Raw genomic sequence first — 23,691 nt, forward strand, 5'->3', positions numbered from 1 at the left:
CAAACCATCCTAATATTCTTTCATCAACCCTCTCTCCCAAATCCTTTTTCACCCCTGTTCTCCTCCTCACCTCCTCATTTCTCACTCTATCTAGCCTAGTAACCCCCGCCATACTTCTCAGACACCTCATCTCAAACACATTCAAACTCCTTCTCTCTTCTTCTCTTATGTTCCACGTTTCTGCCCCATACAGTGCTGTTGGCACAATCACTCCTTCATACAGTCTCCTCTTCGCATCCATTCCCAAATGTCTATTTCTCATTACACTCTTTAAACCACCAAGGCATTTACTCGCTTCTCTCAATCTACATTCTACCTCCACCTTCACTCCACCTTTTCCTGCTACACTTGCACCCAAGTATCTAAAACTATCCACTTCCTCCAGTTGCTCTCCCTTAATGTTCACTTCCAGTCTACTGCCACTTTCACCCCTTGTACATCTCATCACCTTACTTTTACCCACATTTATCTTTAGCTTTCTTCTATCACATACTCTCCCAAACTCTGCCACCAGCTTCCTCAATCCCTCCTCTGACCCTGCCACAAGCGCAGTGTCGTCCGCAAACAACAGCTGGCTCACCTCCCACTTTTCTCCATTTTCTTTAACCATCTCCAATCCCTGACTCACTACCAACTACACTTAATGAGCTAATCCCTCTAAAACTACTAAACTCACACTTGTCCCCTTTTTCCTTGTAAAGTGGAACTATACAGGCACTCCTCCAGTCCTCGGGCACTTTACCCTCTCTCCAGCAAACATTAAATAACCTCACCAGCCAGTCCACTATCACTGTACCTCCTTTTTTTAGACATTCTGCATGGCATCCATCCAAACCAGGTGCCTTACCTGCTTTCATCATCTTAACAACTGCCTTCACTTCATCCTTATTTCTCCTCCATTTTCCTCACTCATCACGGTCATTTTCTTAGCATTTCCCACTGCAACTATCTTTCTCTCCCTATCCTCCTTCACATTTAGCAACTCCCTAAAATATTCTGCCCATCTTCCCCTTACTGTCTTCTCTTCCATTATCATCTCTCCATCTGCACCTTTTACCTTTTCTTCTCTACTTGATTCGCCTCCTCTTAATTTCTTTCCAAAACATCTTTTTTATTACTTTCAAAATTTTCTGTCATACTCTTACCCCATTTCACATCTGCTCTCCTCTTTGCCTCCTTTACCTTTTGCTTTACTTCTCCTTTCTTTTCTTTGTACCTCTCATATGACTCCCTCGTCCTATTTTGTAACCAATCTGTGGAAGCTCGTTTCTTCTTTTCTACAACCTTCTTTGTTTCCTCATCCCACCATTCACTACCCTTTCTTCTATTTCCTCCTGTCCTTGTTCCACACACCATCTTTGCACACTTTGTGACTCCCTCCTTGAACCATCCCCATTCCTCCTCCTCCACTCCTAGTACTACTCCATCCTTCACTCCCTCTGACTCCTCTCTCAACTTCTTCTTGTACTCCTTCTCCTTTTCCTTTTCATTTAAAGAGTTCACTCTAAGCACCTCCCTACCTTTTGTCCTTTTCCTCTTTCTCCATCTATCCTACATTCTCAACTTACCTTCCACCAAAAAATGATCTGATATTCCCCCACCCTCTCCCCCCTTAGCACATGTGCATCCTTAACTCTTCCTATTATAGTCCTATCTACCACTACATAGTCCATTAACGCTCTATCTACCACCCTTCCATCCACCACCCTCTCCCATGTGTACTTATGCTTGACTTTCTTCCGAAACACTGTATTTGCTATCATCAACTCTCCACTACGATTCTTTCCTGGAACTCCACATTTCCCAACCACTCTGTCAGTTGGTTCATTTCCTACCCTAGCGTTAAGGTCTCCCAGTACTATTACATTGACATTTCTCCCTAATCCCTCTATGCACTCATTTAAATCTATCCAAAAAGCCTCCCTTTCTTCTACACTCTTCTCACTACCAGGCCCATATGCACTTACAAAGACCCACATCTCCTTTCCCAGTTTCACCTTCATCCACATTATCCTTGAGGAAACCTTCCACTCCACTACACATTTACCTATCTCTTCACTTACTAGTATAGCCACCCCTTCTCTCCCTTGCCCTCTCTTCACTCCTGATAACCTCCCACTTACACTCCCAAACTTACACTCGCCCTTCCCTTTCAACTTAGTTTCCCTCAAAGCCAACACATCTTTCTTCTCACAACCATACTACCTATCTCTTCCCTTTTACTCTCATCTGTACCACATCCACGCACATTAAAAGACCCAAACCTTAGGGTGCTTGTTGGAAAATTCCTAGACCCTCTTATGCCTTTACTTTTTTTTAGGAATGCACCCTGTGGGGCTACAGGGAGAAGGATGCCTAGTCCCAATCCCTGTCCCTTTTTTCTCGCCTCTTATGATCCAAGTGGAAATACTTGGTGGCAGTATTCTTTTGCCCCCACCACAGGGTAGGAAATGAATATTCAGAGAAATTGTACAGGGGGTTGGGGGACAGCATAACGGAGGGACAGTCGTAGTATAAAAGTGTCATCATTTCTCTATGAACAGAGTTTTCCTCTATCACAGACAAAATTATGTTTGGCTCTGGTCTGTAGGGGCACCCCAAATTATCAACTGCATTCTACTTTGCCACAATAACATGCAGCCAGTACCCCAGACGGGGTAGACTTGAATAATATGTGATGGATCAAGCATGACATTATAGCCATTGCATATCAGCTTTTGGTTGTTTCAGGGTGTTTGGTTCAAGAAATTCTACCTTATTGTGTGGCAAGGAACCGTGGAAGTGCCCGAGTCGGTGCTGAGGACAGTACGGCTGTCTATTACAGCCAAAGACGTAGAATATGCCAGAGTGCGCATTGCTGTGCTAGTGTATGGCGTGCAAGATGGCATCGAGCATGTCATTAGTGTTGTCACGACAAGTTACATCTTCACGGCCGACGACAACCTCCTTAACCTGGATGACATTCTTCCCTTCGATTGTCTAAATGACCTGCAGGTACATAAGGATCAGGTGGGGGCTGAAGTTCCTGTCTGGAGTAGACTTGTTACCTTGCTGTCTGGAGTAGACCTTGCTTACTTTGATCCTGCAGAGGTGTTCATTACTAGGCTTATATCTTCAGATCTCCCCGTCTTCTCTTTTTCTAGAGAAGGGGGGGTTGCTGATTAAGTGAAGCAGCCTTGCTGCGGATGTGGTGTGTCTTGCTGCATAGCCTCTGACTCAGGGCAGTGGGCAGGATACAGGGATGACCCTTCATCCATGAGGAGCTAAGATGAGAAGGAGAAAAATGTGGTGGATAGGAGTGGAATGGGTGGGAGTGGATACTTGCCATTTAACTTGGCTACCTCCCTTGTAAGAGGGAAAAGCTCATGGTATATAGATTGATGGTTGACTTTTGTGTATGAGAATTTATTGACCTAATTGTAGTATGCATGAAAGGAGCATTGCTTGTTGGGTCCTATCTACTCTTGTTTATCATACCTGACCTCAAATTAATTTATAGCTCCAACTTGGTTATTTACTTAATTTCTGATTATCATATTTAGATTTGAATTGTGAAATTTGAATTTTGAAATAGATTTTTTTAAACATGTTGGAGATGAAATGTCAGAGAAGCATGGCAGGGGCTGTATAGTGAGAAACCTGAAAGTGAGGAGGAAAATGGGTGTGGAAAAGGGAGTTGTTGTTGTCGTTCCCTAGACTGTCTGTCCAAGCAGTCCCGTCTCCCCAAGGAATGCCATAGCCGAAACTGGGTTTTCCCACAAATCCTTTATAGAGCGTATGTTGTGTTGTTTGCGTGCATGATTGTGTATAATGCAGTCTTCCATTATGTGTTGTATGATATGGGGTGAAGTGTTACATCCTGGGCAGCTGTTCACAACGCGGTCATCCAGCCTCTTCTGGTAGCTTAGAAGTGCTGGGTGGTGACCGCACCGCAGTCTGGCCAAGTGGACTCAGTCCTTTCGTGGGAGAGACAGAAGGGTGGATATCAGGGGGTCTGTCATGCAGCAGTGTGTTGTCTTTCAGTGTGTTAATGGAGCGGTGAGTGATATGATTATGAATATGTTTCCGGAGGCTGGTATTTGGTGGTTGTGGAGGAAGAGAAGAGAGTATCTGTGCGTGATAAAGGTCTTTGGGTGTTGTTTTAATGTTTCTTGGTGTGTGTGGGTGTTCTGCTATGTAGTGTAGCGGGTGTAATGTGTTTGTGGTGGCTGCGGCAAGTGTTTGTGTGCCTCTCATGTCGAGGTGGTCCTTGACTTTGAGGACTTTTGTTTCATGGTGTAAATGGTCTGTAGGTGTTGTATTTGTGCAGCCTGTAATTGTTTTTAGGGCTTTGTTTTGTATGATTTGAAGGGTGTTGTGGTGTGTCTCACTGAGATTAGGAGCCCATGCAGGACTCGCATAATTCAACACTGAGCGTATGCATTGTTTGTATATTGTTATATTAGTTTCTTTGTTTTGTCCAAATGTTGTTCCAGTGATTGACTTAAGTGCGTTAAGTCTGGGTGTGCATTTGTTTTTTATGTTTGTGATGTGTTGTTTGAAAGACATGGATGTATCGTATGTTACACCAAGAATTTTCGGTGTGTTTGTGTGTGGTATTAGAGTGTTGTTGATGTAGAGATGAGGTATGTATTTGTGTTCTTTTGTCCAGTTGGTGAGAAGTGTTGCTGTTGATTTGGTTGGAGCTATTTTGAGTCTTTGTGATGAACCATGTGTTGAGTGTGTCAAGGTATGGCTGGATTATTTCTGCAGCTTTGTCTGTGTTACGATGTGTGCATGTGATTGTTCTGTCGTCTGCGTAGGAAGAGATTTGTATTTCTGAGGTGTCTGGCGTGGGTAAGTCATGCATGTATAGATTAAATAGTGTGGGGGATAGAACCGAGCCCTGTGGTACTCCGTTCTTAATGTTTCTGATGTGCGATGATTGGCCATTATATGTCACGTAAGCATTCCTACCTGCCAGATAATTGGCCAGCCATATTTTGGTGTTATTGTGCATGTCTGTGTTATATATTTTATTTGTTAGGTTGTGGCGGGGGATAGCATCAAAAGCTTTACTAATGTCTAATGTTATAAGAAGTGTTCTTTGGTGGGGCCTATCTGAATTGATGCCATCTAAAATTCTTTGTGTGAGGTTTGTCAGAAGAGTGTTTGTGGAGTGTAGTGGCCTAAAACCGTGTTGTGAGTCAGCAAGGGGAATATGTGGTGTGACAAATTTAAGTATTAGGCATTCAATGACTTTAGAGGGGGTGCAGAGAAGTGTGATTGGACGGTGCGATGTTGGGATTGTTGGGTCTTTGTTCGGTTTTGGAATGGTGATTATTTTACCATGCTTCCAGATGTCGGGTATAGTGTTGTGTGAATAGCTGTAGTTTGCAATGTTTGTGAGTGCGTGTATACCTTGTGGTCCAATGTGTTTTAGGTGGATGTTGCTTATGTTATCAGGGCCACAGGCAGATGAGTGCTTGAGACTATGTATTATGAGTTTTGTCTGACTGTCTATGAAGGGTATATAGTCTAAGTCTGTGGGAAAGTCTTTCTTACGTCGAATGGTGCGTCGGTCGTCAGGGTGAGAAGTGAGATGGCTTGTCTGTGCAAAATGACGTATGAGTGCGTTTGCTTGTTGTCTGTTTGAGGGTAGATTATCTGTTGTTGTGATTATTGCTGCGTGAGAGCGTGTAGTGTTACTGTTGGATAGTGTAATGCTTTTGAGTGTTTTGTACAATTTGCTGGTGTTTGTTTTGTGATCAAGTGTATCGATAAAGTTTTGCCAATTTTGTGTTTTTTGTTCATGTATTTTATTGGCAATCACAGTGTTTAGTGTTTGTATTTGGTCTGCTATGTTTTGAGGGATAGGTGTGGGGGTACCGTGTTTAAGTGTGTCACGTTGTCTGATGAGGCTTTGGATTTCTGGTGTGAAGTTGGGGTTGTGTGATTTTCTGTTGCCTCTAGGGATGTATCTCTTGTCTGCATTTTGTATGATTGTATTAAAAGTGTGCACAGCATTGTTTATGTTTGTGATTGGTGTACTGTTAAGTGTTTCAAAATGTTGTTCTGTCTCTTCAGTAAAAGCTTCCCAGTTAGCTCTCTTGTAATTGGTTTGTGTCTGTGGCCGACTGGGGTGCATCTTGTTTTGGTGGTGGTGATGATTGGAAGGTGGTCAGAACCAAGGGTTCCGACCACTCTCCATGATGTTGTTGGGGTTAGGCAGGGGGAGCAAAAGGTGATATCAGGAGAGGAGGGAGTGTAGAGGGCTTGGTGTGGGATATGTGTATGATTATGTGTGTTGTTCATGATAGTCAATGAGTCAAACTGAGTCTGTATATCAAGCCCTCTGTCTGTGTCAGGGTTGTCGACATACCAGGCAGACGACTTGGCATTGAAGTCTCCACCCATGATCAGGTTGGGGATTGAGGCTAGTTGGCTAAAATGAGGCCTGAAGGTGTCTGAAACTGTGGGGGATGATTGGGGGGGAATGTACATGTTAACTATTGTCAGTGTTGATTTGTTGCCTGTGCGGATTCGAATGGATTGGATTTCTGTAGTGTTATCTGTGGTAGGGAGGAGAATTTTGGTTGTGGCACTTGTGTCCACAAAACAGATGGAGTGGTGGATCAGGGTGATGAGTCCACTGCCATAGCCGTCAGTCCAGTCTTGTCTGATGGTGGTGTAATTATGAAATGATGGTGTTTTGTGTGAGTGTCTTAGTTTTGTTTCTTGTAAAATCGCAATGTGTATGTTGTGTTGTTTAAGAAAGTGTTCAAGTTCATGTTTTTTCGTGTTGATACCGTCAATGTTGTGTTGTAATATGTTGATGTTGTGTGTTTTGTATGTGTTGTATGTTGCCGTTTGGGGTTGAGGTTGGGGTGGTAGTGGGGAAGGTGTAGGATCTGGGTCATAGGGGGGGAAAGGAGAGATAGGGGACAAAGGAAGGGGAGTACTAATCGGGGGTAAGGGCAGAGGGAAATTGTGAGTGGGTGAGGGTGCTGGCTGTGGTTGGGGAGGTGGGAGTGGAGTTACTGGAGGGCAGGTAGAACATGTCGGTGTTTGTGTATTGGTTTGTGTCAGCAAGTGTTGTACAAGTGAGGTGGGCCCAGTTTTTGCACATATTGCACTGAACTGAGCCCTTTGTCTGTCTGCTCGAAGTAATGGGTTTAGAGCATGTTGGGCATGTGTATTTTGTGGTGGGCCCAGGATTGCTCTCTACATCTCCAGCTAAAAGTAGAAGAAGAGGGGTGATCGCCGGAAAATCACCCCTTGGTGCAGAAAAAACGTAATATTGCATGGTGGGAAAAAGGATTGTGGTACTCCCCAAGGTAGGCGTAGCTCCTCTTGGGGATCGGTGCCACCTGCGTAGAGCCGGTGGCCAGGGGTAGTTGCTGCCGTTTGGCCCCCAACTCTTGGGGTTGGGGGGTGGTCCCACGACGTAGACGCTGCAGCTCCAGGACCCGGAAAAGGGAGTTGGGAGAGTGGGTTGATGAAAGAGGTACTTATTGTGATGATTTGGAAACATGGAAAAAATGAGTGAAGAAAGATTAGTAAAAGAAGTACATCTCATCACCTTACTTTTACCCACATTCATTTTCAACTTCTTTGGCACATCTTCCCAAACTCTGTCACTAACTTCCTCAGTCCCTCCTCTGATCCTGCTAAACATCAACAAACAATAACTGGCTTATTTCCCACTTTTCTCCATTTTCTTTAACCATCTCCAATCCCTGACCCATTACCCATGCATTTACCTCTCACACCACCCCATTCATGCATAAATTGAACAGCCAAGGTGACATAACACATCCCTGGCAAAGTCCCACCTTTACCTTAAACCACTCACTCTCTCTATTTTTTATTCTAACACAAGCTGTTGTGATTGCTCTTAAGGACTTTTCTCCTATTCCATATATCTGCAATACCTCCCACAGTGCCTTCCTATCTACCCTGTCACAAGCCTTTTCCAAATCCATAAAGACTCAAAAAATATCCATACCTTTTCCTAAAGCTTACTCGCATATCTGCCTTGCTGCAAAAATCTGATCCACACAATCCCTACCTGTCCTAAACCCACATTGCTCCTCACCAATTACTCCCTCTGTTCCTCTCCTAATCCTCTCAGTCAAGACCCTCCCATACACCTTCGCAACTACACTTGACAAACTAATCCCTCTGAAACTACTACACTCACACTTGCCCCCTTTTCCCTTGTAAAGTGGAGCTATACAGGCACTCCTCCAGTCCTCCGACACTCTACCCTCTCTTAAACAAACATTAAATAACCTCGCCAGCCAACCAGTCCACCATGACTGTACCTCCATTTTTAGACATTGTGCATGACACCCATCCAACCCAGGTGCCTTACCTGCTCTCATCATCTTACAACTGCCTTCACCTCATCTTTCCTTATTTCTCCTCCATTTTCCTCACTCGTCACGGTAATTTTCTTAGCGCTTCCCACTGCAGCTACCTTTCCCTTCCTATCTTGCTTCACATTTAGCAACTCCCTAAAATACTCGGCCCATCTTTCTCTTACTGCCATCTCTTCCATTATCAACTCCCTGCACCTTTTACCTTTTCTTCTCTACTTGATTTGCCTCCTCTTCCTCTCTTAATATCTTTCGAAAACCTCTTTTTATTACTTTCAAAATTTTCTGTCATAATACCCTCACCCCATTTCACATCTGCTCTCCTTTATCTTATGCTTTATTTCTCTTTTCTTTGTTCCTCACATATGATTCGTCCTATTTTGTAACCAATCTATGAATGCTTGCTTCTTCTCTTCTACAACCTTCTTTGCCTCCTCATACCCTTCCTTCTATTTCCTCCTGCTGTCCTCCTTGTTCCACACACCATCTTTGCACACCTCTCTTTCCCCTACACTCGTCTCACTACCAGGCCCATATGCACTTACAAAAATCCACATCTCCCTTACCAGCTTCACCTTCATCCACATTAATCTTGAAGAAACCTCCTTCCACTCCACCACATGCTTCACCAGGGGTCAGCTCATAGCCCCTATTTGTTTAACCACCTCATTGAAGTGTTGGTGGAGGAGGTGACAAAAGAGGCACCATGGAGTATGCTCTTTGCAGATGACACAGTGTTGGTATCAGATAGTCGTGAAGAACTGCAGGAGTGGTTGGAGCTGTGGAGGGGGTTATTAGAGGACTATGGGCTGAAGGTAAGCAGACTGAAGACGAGTACCTGGAGTGCAATGTGACTCGGGAAGGCGACCTTTTCATGCAGGACCACAAACTGCCGAAGGTGGAGACCTTCAAATACCTTGGATCTTACGTAGCGAAGGATGGAGATCTAGAAAAAGAGATTGACTACAGGATCAAGTTGGCATGGAACAAACTACAGGATCAAGTTGGCATGGAACAATTGGCGGAGAGTATCAGGGGTGCTATGTGACAAAAAGACAAGTGCCAGAGTAAAAGGAAAGGTGTACAAGACAGTAATGAGACCAGCATTGTTGTATGGAATGGAGACATGGACACTGAAAAAGGTACAAGAAAGGAAGCTGGACGTCGCAGAAATGAGGTTGTTGAAGTGGATGTGTGGGGTGACGAGGTTGGATAGGATAAAGAATAATAGGATCTGCAGTACTATGAAAGTAGTGGAGGCGTCGGTGAAAGCGCAGGAAAGGAGATTACATTGGTTCGGCCATGTGAAGAGAAGAGATGAAAGACTACATGGGAAGGAGAGTGATGGAGATGGAGGTACAGGGGAGATGCAGGCGAGGGAGACCCAAGCTGCAATGGAAGGACAGACTGAGAGAGGACCTTAAGGAGAAACCTCTGGAGGAGGAGCAGGTGATGGACCAAAACAAATGGAAATGACTAGAGAGGAATGGCGACCCCACATGAAAATGGGAAACGTCAACAGGAAAAGAAGAAGTATATAGAAATGGAGCAATTTTTTTTTTATCCTGTCTCCTACTCTCTGATTTATCATACTTAGTCTCATCTTCATTTGCAGTTCCAAATTAATCCATATTCTTGATTTCCAGTTATGTTTAGATTTGAACTCGTATATTGTTCGAACTTGGGCTATATCACCTAAGTTTTTTCCACATATTTATGCATGCATCTATATGGAAAACTATTTCTTCACATCCTTTGGACATTTGGTCTTTCTAAATTTGCTCCCGTGACCTCTTAAAGCCCTCCCATCTTTAATCAGATCTCTTGTGTTTGTGTGATTTTTTTCAAATACTTGACAGCATTGCAGTAAGACCAATTTTGTCTCTTTACAGGAACGCCTTAAGTACTTGCTGGAGCCATGTGACACGCTAAAAGTACACATCGTCATCAGTCCCCTTACGGATCCCAAATTGAATGCCATACCTGGCAACAGATAGCAGTGGAGTTGGCAGGGCCTAGTGCTTGAGAGGCCAGTGTGTCCGGCCATCTGTCTGTCTGTCTTCCCAGCAGCCTGCTGCCCCTGGGGGAAGCGAAAGGTGTTGGCATAGGCCAGTAGTTACTGGGCGGCATATGGAAGTGTTTTGGCATGCAGCTGCACATTTCGTGTATGTTTGTGTCTTTAGTGCACAATGTGCAAACCCATGCCTGCGTTCAAATAAGCATAATGGGACGTTTGGCTGAGCAGCCAGATTGTCACTTGTTAAAGAGTTGGTTGGCCGTTATCATTCACCATGGCTCTGCCAAAGTAAAAGATGAAGGTGATGTGTAAAAGGCTTCAAGCAATTATAGCTTCCATAGAGTGATTATGTGTGTATGTATATGCGTGTGTGTCTGTGTGTTACTGGACGTTGTATGTGTGAATGCATAACATGAGCAAGTGGTGCATGTACAAGAATATAATTTGTCATATACATACTGTATCATGATCAAAGCATTTGTTTAAAAGCACTAAATTTTTATTACTTTGGTGTATGGTAATGTACAATGCATTCTATCAGACTGTTGGCTTTGTGCATATAATTTTTACAGATGGTTCTGGTGGTATGGCACAGACCTCTGACACTGATTCTGAAGCAATTTGTAATTCATACAAGCATAAACAGAGTGTGGATAGTCCGTTACCAGTGACTGGTTTGTACAGCTTTACAAGTAATATGTGAGTTAACAGATGGCTAAGCGATTAACATGTGACTTTGATGCGTCACATGGATAAATTGTAAAGTGTATGTGAGTGTTTGTGTGTAAATGCACACATTATTTTGTATAAACATGTTAATGTATGGTTAATATGCTCATGTACTTTATCATTGCATAATTGATGAACAAACACACCAGTTGGTGTAGGTGTGAAGTGCCATAAAGGTATCTGATGCTCGAAAATGCATATGTTATCCCATTCAACTCCGATGGCAAGATTCTTGTCATTTGGTCAAATAAAACAAAAAATCATAAAACACCAAAATGTTTGATCAAACAGCACCAGAAAAATACGACGTCAGTCCTCGCTTCGCGAAGCGAGGACTGACGTCGTATTTTTCTGGTGTTTGATCAAACATTTTGGTGTTTTATGATTTTTTGTTTTATTTGACCAAATGACACGAATCTTGTCATCGAAGTTGAATGGGTTTTAACGTGCCAGTGCATTGTGTGTATTGAGATAAATGTAACAGGGGCCATATGAGGCTCTCTCTGTGTGCACATGTATAAAATGAGTGTGTGATGTGCTTTCAAGTTACGATGGTTAAGTATTGTTCAAAGCTACCAACACCCATGTTGGACTGCTCCATACCTTGGCTGTATACAAGAACTTTGGTTGGCTGTCTTAACTCCTTTAATAGAGGCACACATTCTTTTTTCTTCTTCCTCCTCCTCCTCAAGTGTTTTGAGTACTGCAAGGTGATTTTGTTTTGTTAAGTGGACTTTATACAAAACTGAGTCTTGATCAATTGAAACCTTGTTTTGCTCCAAGTCTGTCCTTTAACTAAACAAAATTGGCTAGTTTTAGCCAGAAAAAAAAAAGTGTCCCAGTGTTCAAGTGATGAAAATCTCTTGATATGTTAACCATTTGACCCACAGGTTTCCTTCAACTGAATGAAATTGCCTGGTGACCACCTTTGCAGTGAAAGAAGGGTTAAGTACAGTAGTATGAGCACAAGATTGATGTGTCCTATTTCTTCATGTATGAGATCCTTTTGTCATGGAGGAGAAAAATTACACATCAACATTGGGGTAGCATTCTTGTTTATCTTTTCTCAGTGACCACAACCACAGGACTCCCTAGGAATGTTCTTTTATACAAACTAATGTGTGGCTTGCAGTATCCTTGACTTGAGTGTACAGTGTAGACTAGGGTAGCTTATATATCAGGCTTAGAATTTCTTCATCTTTTTTCTTTATCCACTTCTGCAGCAGGGACAGCAGCAACAGTAGCTGTGGAGTATGTGTAAAAATAAACATATGCCTGAACTTGCAGCTGCAGTTCCATTCATTTTGTTTTAACTACTTGGACAAATGACCTTCAATGTTCATGATGTTAATAAAGACGAAAAATAATTCTGTAGTGTTTTGATGGGATAACTAATCAATGGTGAACCTGTTTACAGTTTGTACTAAAAAGCCCAAAAAACATCCTTACCTTTTCCTGTAGCTTTCTCACATATGTCTTACCTCAAAAATCTGATCTACACAACCTCTACCTGTCCTAAACCCACACTGTTCCTCTCCTAATCCTCTCAGTCAAGACCCTCCCATAAGCCTTCCCAACTACACTCAACAAGCTGATCCCTCTGAAACTACTACACTCACACTTGTCCCCCTTTCCCCTGTAAAGTGGAACTATACAGGCACTCCTCCAGTCCTGCACTCTACCCTCTCTTAAGCATTAAATAACCTCACCAGACAGTCCAACATAACTGTACCTCTTATTTTCAGACATTCTTCTCCAATTTCCTCATTCATCATAGTCATTTCCTTTGGTCTGAAAATGGAGGAGAAATAAGGAAAGATGAAGTGAAAGCAGCTGTTAAGATGATGAGAGCAGGTAAGGCACCTGGGTTGGATAGATGCCATGCAAAATGTCTGAAAAAAAGCAGGTACAGTTTTGGTGGACTGGCTGGAGAGGTTATTCACCATGGTCTTTGAATCACGTGTTGGACTCGTGATCGACATCTATTTCCCTCCTGGAAGAGAGCTCGTATGACCGATATATGGGTAATGCTGTGACCATACATGCACACACACCCAACTCCCTGCCCACGAGAGTTTGAGTAATAACTCAAAGTGCAGTGATACAGAAATTATTTCAGCCCTGGGCAGGATTCAGACCCGGAACGCTGTAATGACAGTCGGAGATTCTACCAGCCGCGCCACCGAGTCGTGTATTTACCTAGTTGTATTTTACGGGAAGGGGAGCTATGCTCGTGGTGTCCCGTCTTCATATCTCATCTAGACTGTTTTTAGATTCGTGTTTTGTTTTTGCACACACCCCATTTTCATCTAACTTGTTCCAAACGTCTATTATCCTGTGGGGAAAGCTGTTCTTTTTCAGGTCTCATCTATAATTGCCTTTTTTTATCATCTTTCCGTGTCCTCTCGTATCTCTACTGTCCCATTTTATTTGATCCTCTTTATCAATAATTTCTATGCCTTTCATGATTCTATAAATAGTTATCAAATCTCCTCTCTTCTTTGCTCTAATGTCCGTAGCTCAAGTTTTGCCAGTTTCTCCTCATATGATAGTTCCGAGAGCATTGGTGCCAATTTTGTAATTGCTCTTTGTATTCTTGCAAGTTTTGTTATACATTTTTTTGTACTTGGTGACCATGTCATCACTGCATACTCCAATCTTGGTCTTATCAAAGTGACTAGTAATTTCTTCACCATTTCTTCATCCAGGTATGTAAATGCCACTTTGATTGTTCTGATTAAATTATAAGTTTCTCAAAAAATTCTGTCTATATGTTTCTCAGGTGACATATTCATAATAATGACTCCCAGGTCCTTCTCATTTTCCACTCTTAATTTCATCCTCTCCCAATTTATATGATCCCACTATTCTTTTTTTACTTCTTCCAAATTCCGTTATACTACACTTCTTAATGTTGAATTCCATCTCCCACTTCCTACTTCATTCCCATACTTTAGTGAGATCACTCTGCAGCAACTCACAATCTTCTACAGTGTTCACTTTTTTCAGCAGTTTTGCATTGTCCGCAAAGAAGCTTATATACCTTTCAATTCCTTTATCCATATCAATATATATAGCAAAAATTATTGGGGGCAAAACTGTTCCTTGTGGAATTCCACTAATCACTTCATCCCAATTAGAATGTTTATCTCTTACCACCACTCTCACTTTTCTTTCATGCAAGAAGTCTTCCATCCACGTCAGTAGTTTGCTCTGTATTCCTCCTATAGTTTCTAATTTCTTCAGCAATTTCTTATGTGGCACCTTATCAAAAGCTTTTTTCAGGTCTAGAAATGCACAATCAGCCCATCCATTTCTTGTATTATATCTATTAGTCTTGAATAGAAACACATCAAGTTTGGGACACATGATCTTCCTTGTCTAAATCCAAATTGCCTAGGATTTTTTTTTTTTTTTTTTTGCCCAAATGCCTTACCCATCTAAATTTGATCATTCTTTCACAAATTTTAGCTACTGTACTTGTAAGAGTTATAGTGGGGTCTTCCTTGTTTCCCTCTTTATATTGGTACCATATTTGCTCTATTCCAATCTTCTGGAACTTTTCCTTCAATGAACTGCTTATTAGACTATGTATTTGTCTGTTAGTTCGTTCTGCATTCTCTCAAAATCCAGTTTGCCATTTCATCTGGACCTTGAGATTTTCTAACATTATTTCTTTCTTTGTTACTTCTATCTCTTTCATAGGGGGAACTTTCTCCTCTCACTCGACATCTCTAAGTTGTATGTTCTCCCTCGTAGACACTGATTTAAGATGCCTATTCACAATTCCTGCCATTTCTATTTCGTCTGTGTATTCAACTCCTTGCTGTAGTTTTACCAATTCTTGTTTGTTTTTCAGTTTGTTTACAAATCTATAGAATAATTTTGGTTGATCTTTACATTTTTCTATGACATCCTTTTCATATTTTCTCTTTTCTTCTCTGTGCACTTGTACATATTCATTTTATAACTAGTATATATTTTCCATTTTTCAGGTCTTTTGTCTTCAATTTTATCCAAGCTTTATCCCTTTTGTCTTTTAACTCTCTATATCTTTTGTTGTACCAACATTTTACATATCCTTTTTCTTTTTTTTTTGTCTTGGAACATACTTTTCCACTCCTTTATATATTTTTGTCAAAATATTTCATTTCTCTTCTACTGTTGTTTCCTCCTTGTGTATCCTTTCCTAATCTGCTTTAAAAAAAAAAAAAAAAATTCTCTTATATCAAAATTTGTTTTTCTATACATCAATCTTCCCTTTCTGTATTGTTCGTTTTTGCATGTATTTTTCCTCATTTAGTTCCAGTTCAACTAATATGTGGTCACTTTTAGTGGTGTCTTATATTCAATCTTGTCCACTATTTCAGGTTCTGATGCGATTATTAGGTCCAGTCTCGATGGTTCTTCCCCATTTCTATACCTAGTATTCTCGTGTATCCATTGTGTCATTGTATGTTCTATAATCATATCAAGTAGTACATTTCCCCATAGGTCGTCTCCACCTTTCACTGTCATTTCTTCCCAGCAGATTTCTGTATAATTAAAGTAACCCATTATAACTATTCTTCCTCCATCTTCCATTATCTTATTTAGTGTTATCCTTGTGTCTTCTAACATATTCTTGTGTTCTCTCTCTTCCCACGAAGCCATTTTAGGAGGCACATAATTTACCACAAACTACCTGCTCTTCTTGTCCCTGTCCTCTATTTCCATCATAATCATCTCCACTCTATTCTTTCCATATGTAACATCCCTGACATCTATATCCTTCATAGTCAGGAACATAACTCCACCCCCTTGTTTTAATTCTCTGTTTCTAATCCAATAATTATATGCGGCATGCCCTACACTGTTGGGTGGTTATGGACCTTTCAATTTTGTCTCTACAATTCCTATTATATCCAGTTCTTTTCCCTTCAGGTAATCATTCAGTTCATTCAAGCCTGTTATTAAGCCATCTATATTTGTGAAAGATAATTTTAATTTTCTGCTACCTCCATCCCGTTTTCTGTTTCCCTTCCGTTTTTCTCTGCTATGAACCATTTCCTCACTTTCATATCCACTACTCTCTGATAGAATTTCTAATTGTCTGACTCTGTTCTGTTCTCGTTTTTTTTTTCCTTAGCTTTTATTCTTTTTGTTTTCTCTTCCTCCTTTTCCTCTTTAGTCGTCTCTCTTTAAATCCATACCTGTTTAAACTGATCACTTTTTGCTAGTTTCCCTGTTTTTGATAAGACATTCTCTGCTGTCGTTTGTAACCTGGATTTAACCTTAATTTGTTTGGTCTTGCCTATATTGTATTTTCCCACTCTATATATTTCTTTAATTTCTTTCCTTGTTCATCTTGAACTATTTTTTATACCTTGTTTATTTTTCCTTTCTCCTCTACTCTTGTAGTCCTATTTGGATTATACTTCTCTTCCATTCCTAATATAATTATACATTTCTTTTTATCTGCTAAGTCTTACGATATTTTCCTTCCCTCTCGTCACTTTAATAACTGTGCCCTTAGTTTTTTCTTTCATCTGTTTCACTATATCTCTTAATTAAATTTCGTTATTCTATTGGACTTTTTTCCAACCCTTTACCTCTTTTGCTATGGACTCTTAATATTCCTCTTTAATTCCTCATTCTCATCCTTTACTTCTCTGAACTGTCTTTTTAATTCTTCTGATTCTTAAGTTAGGTTTTGATTCTCCTTTAGTTCTTCCAGTTTATCAACTCCTTGTATAACTAGGGTTAGTTGGCTAAACTTAACCTCCCATGCTTCGTTCATTGTTTTTTTAGTTTCTCCTCTAGACATGCTAGTCGGGGGAGGTTGTCATCTCCCTCATTAAATCCATAGAAGTAATTATCTCCTTTCCATTGAGCTGCTATTATCTACATTTCTACTTTTAATACCTCTGCTCATCTGTTCGACCTCGTCTGTGTCATCTGCACACCTTTTGTTGACACCCCTTCTGACGTCCAAGGCCCATCCCTCCCCTTCCTCATTTTCTTCCTTTTTCCTCAATAATGCCTCCCCTTCTCCTTTTTCTTCACCTGCCCACTACACCACGAGCTTTCTCCTTCCCTACTAATACAACATAGGTACTCCCTCGTTGCTGAAATCCATGAAATTTGCGTTTTTTCCGGAGTTCCAATCTTCGCCGTCAATCCTACTCTGTATGTGTGTGTGTGTGTGTGTGTTTACCTAGTTGTATTTACCTAGTATTATACGGGAAGGGAGCTATGCTCGTGGTGACCCGTCTTTGTATCTTTCAGCATCGTTTTTTTTTCTTAAAATCTTGAATGTATGTGTGTGTGCGTGTGTGTGTAAGTAGATGATGATGATGATGAATAAACAAAGATAAATGATGATAACTCATAGTAATATAAAAAAAATATATATATATAAATAACACAGACATAAGGCTGGTTGAGCACCTTCCTATTACATGTACACTACCTTTACATTAAATCCACCTATTTATCAACTTCATAGATCGAAGGTGAACAGCATCTGTGTAGTAGAAAGGTACATCTGAAGAATTCATATCAAGGTGGAGGCCCAAAGCGGTGCTAGACCCAGTTTGATTGGACGCATTATCTTCGTGACCCTGTTGCATGGTTTTGATACCGTTCCCCATCTGTCATAAATTTTTACCATTACATATGTACTTACTATCGCCAGAACTTATATCTGGTACAACTGTGCCGCGTTCTTAGACCCGACTCGGACAGCTAATGTTCTTCTTGGCTTGAAAGGTGGCCTAAACAAGGTAATTGACGTGTAGCTGTTGTAATGTAACGTAATGCGTAATTTATATCTGCATGTTTACCTACGCGCATTCTCTAGCACAGCAAGCAACATACGTCGATGACACATATGATATACTCGCACCTATACATATATTCTATCCGTATCCAGCCCTACTTTTTCTTGTAACATCCATGTGGATGCCCTATACGTATCCATGTCCATAATGTAATTCTGTATATACTGTACAAGTTTGTCCTACGTAGATAGGTTAGACGCGGCAACTCTGTATGCCCAGGCAGAGACGCCGCAGGGCTACTACCTAGGGTCAGTGAGAAGGAATAATTTGCTTGCGTTGGTCGTTTGTAACTTAATAATACCAGCTACCAAGTAACCTTGACTTTTATTTACCCTATCCACATGTATAATCATTGTTACCCACACCATAACTGGTGACCGCCCGGAGTGACCATTTTACGTGGATAAGAGTACTGAGTGGATCATTAATTCAAAGTGTCTGTTGTGTTTCGCAACTGTGGTATTCCAGTGACGGTTTCGATATTTCGCGTGCCGTATCTAACGGGTACTGTATCGACGACGTATAAAGAAGTTAACTTTCTACACATCCTTCAACCTCATCCTGGAAACAGACCAACCAGCAGCCTGTCCGCCGAAACTATTGCAGACCGGCGCCATGATACAACCATACAGTCGTTCGTCACGCCAGGCGCGACGCAAACAACATCCACAGCAGCAGCATGGACGCCCACATCAATAACGTCAACATTTCCGGTATCAACAGGACTTCCAATTTATTTTGGTGAACATCACCATGTCCTCCACCAAGTTTCATCACGCCGTAGCAAACTTACCCGTTCGAGTCTCAACCAGCTCAGTGATGACGTCAACTCCGCCGACTATGACAGATTGAAGCGGGAGTTCACCATTCACAAGACCCAACCGGAATTGTTTGATGCCCTCGTGCATCAAAACTATATTATGCACGAGAAACCTACGATATTCCTTCGAGGGCTCAGGAAGGTTAGACAACAGTTGAAAGTGACGACGAATTCTTGAAACGCAAGTTTCTGAAAGCAGTTCCCAGTTCTTTGCAAGTTTGGAGTTTTTGTGTCTCATAAAACCACGGTTACGAAAATTAAGTATCATATAACATCTACGTGAAAAGAACTATATTATTGATGATGCAGATAACTTTGGCCTGACTAAGCAACGTCTAATAGACGTTGCTTAGTCAGGCCAAAGTGGAGTGGGAGTAGCTGGGGGGCATTGCACGAGGCCCCGGGACGTACAGACACCCAACCATCCTAAGCCACCCTGTCTCCCTCAAATACTTGGTGTGTGTGTATGTATGTATATATTTATCTCCCTCTACCCGCCATCCATATCTATCTCCTTTCTGTCTAGCCTCCCCCTCTTCCCCCGCCATCTCTCTCTTCTCCTGCCCCTATCTCCCCCTTTCCCATTCCTTAACTGTATGTGTGGACATATAAAAATATCATTTTAATGAGTGCCTCGTGAGTTGTCAAATGTTACAATCAATAAATGTCAATTCATCTTGCATCACTTTCACATGTGCTTGTCCTGGAGACATGATGTATACATCCTTTCTCCCTTGCTCAACAGACATTCCCCTATTGTTCACGCCCCTTTCACCCCATCCATCCATCTTATCTTGGTCATCCCCTCAAGTTCAGTCCCTCCACCTCTTCACTCATTCTTTCCGACTGTCCAAACCATCCTAATATTCTTTCATCAGCCCCATCTGCCATATCTTTTTTTCTTCTTCAACCTCAATCTCCTCCTAGCTCGTTTCTTACTCTATCCAACCTCGTGACCCATGCCATACTTCTCAGGCATTTCATCTCAAGCACATTCAAACTTTTCTTCTATGCCTCATTTTAATTCCAGGTCTCTACCACATACAGTGCGTTGGGGCAATCACCCCTTCATATAGTCTCCTCTTTGTATCCATTCCCAAATGTCTATTTCTCATGATATTTTTTAACCACCCCCCGCGAGGTAATTACTTCTCTCAGTTTACAATTTACATCCACCTCCATTCCTCCCTTTCCTACCTCATGCGACCCCAAATACCCAAAGCTTTCCAATTCTTGCAGCCTCTCTCCTTTAAGACTTCCAACTCGCTGCCAATCTCTCCCCTTATACATCTCATCACCTTGCTTTTGCCCCACCAAACTTCATTACTAACTCCCTTAATCCCACTTCTGACCCTGACACTAGTGCAGTGTCGTCAGCAAGCAACAACTGGCTCACCTTCCCCTTTTCTCAGTTTTCTTTAACCATCTCTAGTCCCCTGTTCATTACTCTCGCCTTTATTTCCCGCATCACCCTATCCATGCACACATTGAATAAACAAGGTGACATGACACATCCCTGACACAGTCCCACCTTTACCTCAAACAATTCACTACCTCCATTTCCAAATCTAATACAGGCTCTGCTACTCTCAGTTTTTCCACAATTCCATATATCTGCAAAACCTCCCACAGTGCCTTCCCGTCTACCTTGTCATACACCTTTTCCAAATCCATAGGGAAGTGTAACAGAAAAGTATTTTGATACTTTTCTACCACTGAAGAAGCACCAGGTGTGAAAACGCATTTTGGCTACAAGCAACTTATGTCTGCTACCCATCAGAATGATATGCAAAGAAACACTTGGATTATTGTATGCAGAATGCTTTAAGAAGCTTGGTCATGTAGGAGAGAGGCGGCCAAAAGCAGTAAATGGGATCCAGTGTATCTAACGTTTCGCCCAGCAGAGCTTCCTCAGAAATAACACAATGGACAAACATCTGACTCCTTGTATAACCCGAGTTTGATAAAACATGAAAATCATACTATGAAACGTAGATGTTTTGAATCTGTTTTACATTATATAAATCTCTAGCAATTTTGGTGACGAGGTAACAAGCAAGTCACGTAAGTTTGTTTACGCTTTTTTCATAATCGTTTCTCCCCTCAAACTTGGGGTATATAAGGAATCGGATGTTTGACCACCTCCGTGACTGCAATATGATAGTACGTAGCAGCCTCTCTTATCACAGGATCACCGTCTACAACATTCACAAACAACCGAGTGGAATGGTGCAGCTGGATGGAGTGATCTCACTTACTATACACAACAGCGTCTTCGTGGGCGGATATTTCAACGCACACCGCCCACTGCTAAAGTCTGTGTCCTCCACCAACTTTATAGGGCGACGCCTGGCTACTGTCATGAAAGAACTGCCAGATGTCTTCCTCAACACCGGGGATGCTAATCACATTCGAGGCGGGAGAGTAGAGCTCACCTTTGTCTCAAAGGACCTAGCTCCTGGTGCCATATGGCGGGTCCACCCCACATTATCTAGCGACCACAATCCCGCCACCAGTATCCTGAGGGTCATCGTTTTCCGAACGCCAATTCCACCTCCACGCTGAAACACTGAGTAAGCAGACTGGTCTAACTTGCAAACTGCCCTGGAAGAATGGTGGGAGGCGTATGAGCCGCCGGAGAACCTAGATGAATGTTAGAGAAACCTAACTGCGGCTATTGGGAGGGTAACGGATGACTCCATCCCAAAGAAGAATCAGGCCAGCTAGTACAATAAGAACTGGTGGTTCTATAAAGAGGAAATCCGACAACAGAGCCACTTCGTCAATATCCACTGTGAACTGTATAAGAAGCGGCCCAGCCCCACAAACCTTGAGCTCCTTCGGGAAGTGTTGAAACCCACTTGAGAAATCACGTCCAGGGTCAGAGATTCAAAATGGCCGGAGTGGTGCGCAAGTTTCAACCAGCACACTGGCTTGTCCGTCCTATGGTCCAAGCTGAGGATGGCTTCCGGCAAGCGACCATCATGACCTCCGGCCCATCCGCATCCACGGCAGGAGTCGGAAAGGTTGGTGAACATGTTCGCCACACGCGGTGCCACTGCCCAGCTACCTGCGGAGATTCAAACCTTACAGCAACAACTGAGACCAGAGAGGGACAGATTCATTGACATCGCTCGGGAGAGACCCGCCGTGACGGACAAGCCTTTCACTCAACGCGATCTCCTCCGTGTTCAGAAAAGCCGGGACACCGTCACAGGGGCGGATCAAGTCACCTACACGATGCTGGCCCACGCCGGACCAACGGGCTAGGCGTCTATTCTATCCTTGATCAACCACTCATGGCTGGCGGGACGCCTCCCGGGGGCGTGGAAAGTGGCCGACATAAAACCTATTCCTAAATCTAGGAATCCCACCAAGTCCCGTCCCATCTCCCTGATGAACTGCACGGCCAAGACTGCAGAACGAATTGTGCTCACCCGCCTCGTGTGGCGCATTGGACCCCTCCTCCCTAACATCTTCGGTTTCACGCGGGGAGTTGGAACCACCGAAAGCATCATGGCCCTGCTGAGCCGGATTAATAACCGCCCCACTGTGGTTGTTTTCCTCGATTTGGAGAAGGCATTCGAATTGGCAAACCCTCATGCCATCCTGACTACCTTGGTGGAGAAAGGTGTTCAGGGCAGACTCCTTGCCTAGATCCAGGACCAGTTACAACACCGGCAGACAAGAGCCAGGTTCCAGGAAAAGCTAAACCATGGGCTGGAACTACTAATCTTACTAGTACATTACATATTTTGGGAATGCTTACAGCATAAATAGGAATAGGTTCCCCTTTATCATTCAACACCTGTAATTTATATACATTCCTTTGTATGTCCTTGCCAGAGGTATGACCACCAAAACTATTATAAGGGACTTCAGTTCTAGTAACCCAATCGGGTTTACATTTCTCTACACAGTTATAAGTGAAATATGTGTGATCACAACCACTGTCAGAGTAATTTGGCGTGGAAAGTATCTCATTTCTTATTCAAGATCTTCACCTTTATAGTTTGTAATACAGTTTTACTACTATAATGGCCTGACAACATAATAACTGTAGAGGAACCATTTGAATTATCATTTATGACATTTACTTGAGGGGCTACATTTAACTTCACACCACACATTGTTACATTATGATTACCTTGTCATTTGTCACATTTGACCTTACATTTTTTTGACCATCTAATGCTAAAAACTTATGACACTTTTCAGACTTATGATTAGTCTTATTGCAAAAGACACAACTATAACACTATCTGTTGTTGAAATGGAATGTAAAGCAGAGGCTGTGTATAGACCTGACTTTCCCTTGCTAAAAGCTCTCTTTTTCTCCCCATTCATCGCAATAGGCTTAGAAATAGAACTACTGGTATGGTTCTTGTACATTTCACTTCTCTCGAGAACTTCTATTTCCTTTTTCAATCACTTTAAATGACCACTCAAGGTCACTTCCATGGCCAACACAGTCTCTTGACCAATTTAGTCTTAAGTCAGCTGGGAGTCTGGAAACAATTATGGGAGTCAAGAGAACTCCACCCTGCTTGCCTTTTACCTTCAAAGCTTCCCGGCCTCTAGTATGTTTTACGACCTCATCTCGGAGTATCCACAACTGAGCAATGTATTTCCTACCTTGTTCGACTGGTACATGCAGAGAAAGAAGAACCTGGACATGTGCACGAGTGATATGCTCAGTCTTTCTAAAACGTTTCTTTGGAAGATCAACAACTGCATTGTAGCTGGCACTGGTGTGTGACACCAGGGCCCCCGAGAGGAAAAAAATGGGCTGGTGCGAGACCTTTTCTGGGGCCCCCCTTTTGGAAGAGGGGGGGGGGCAGAAAATGTCTAGATTGCAATGATTAATTTGTTAAACAAATATTTAATTAAGATAATTCATAATATTTACATAGAAATGTATTTGAATGTGAAATCGCAATTTGA

General features: G+C 42.2%; 1 protein-coding gene across 7 annotated transcripts in view; it reads left to right on the forward strand.

Moving 5' to 3' along the window:
- LOC143031094 (uncharacterized) overlaps positions 1 to 12,474 on the forward strand; it is a 36,946-nt gene extending 24,472 nt beyond the window's left edge. For 6 of the 7 annotated variants that reach the window (XM_076194517.1, XM_076194522.1, XM_076194520.1 and 3 more), the window contains 2 exons: positions 2,731 to 3,009; positions 10,253 to 12,474. In XM_076194517.1, the coding sequence (XP_076050632.1) occupies positions 2,731 to 3,009; positions 10,253 to 10,357 (384 nt within the window). In that variant the 3' untranslated portion in view covers positions 10,358 to 12,474. The remainder of the gene's footprint in view (positions 1 to 2,730; positions 3,010 to 10,252) is intronic. The other variant, XM_076194521.1, reaches the window with a different exon arrangement.
- The last annotated feature ends 11,217 nt before the right edge of the window (positions 12,475 to 23,691 follow it).

The sequence above is a fragment of the Oratosquilla oratoria genome, chromosome 12 (genome assembly GCF_046742065.1).
Source record: "Oratosquilla oratoria isolate Oo_2021 chromosome 12, ASM4674206v1, whole genome shotgun sequence".
Classification (NCBI taxonomy): Eukaryota; Metazoa; Arthropoda; class Malacostraca; order Stomatopoda; family Squillidae; genus Oratosquilla; species Oratosquilla oratoria.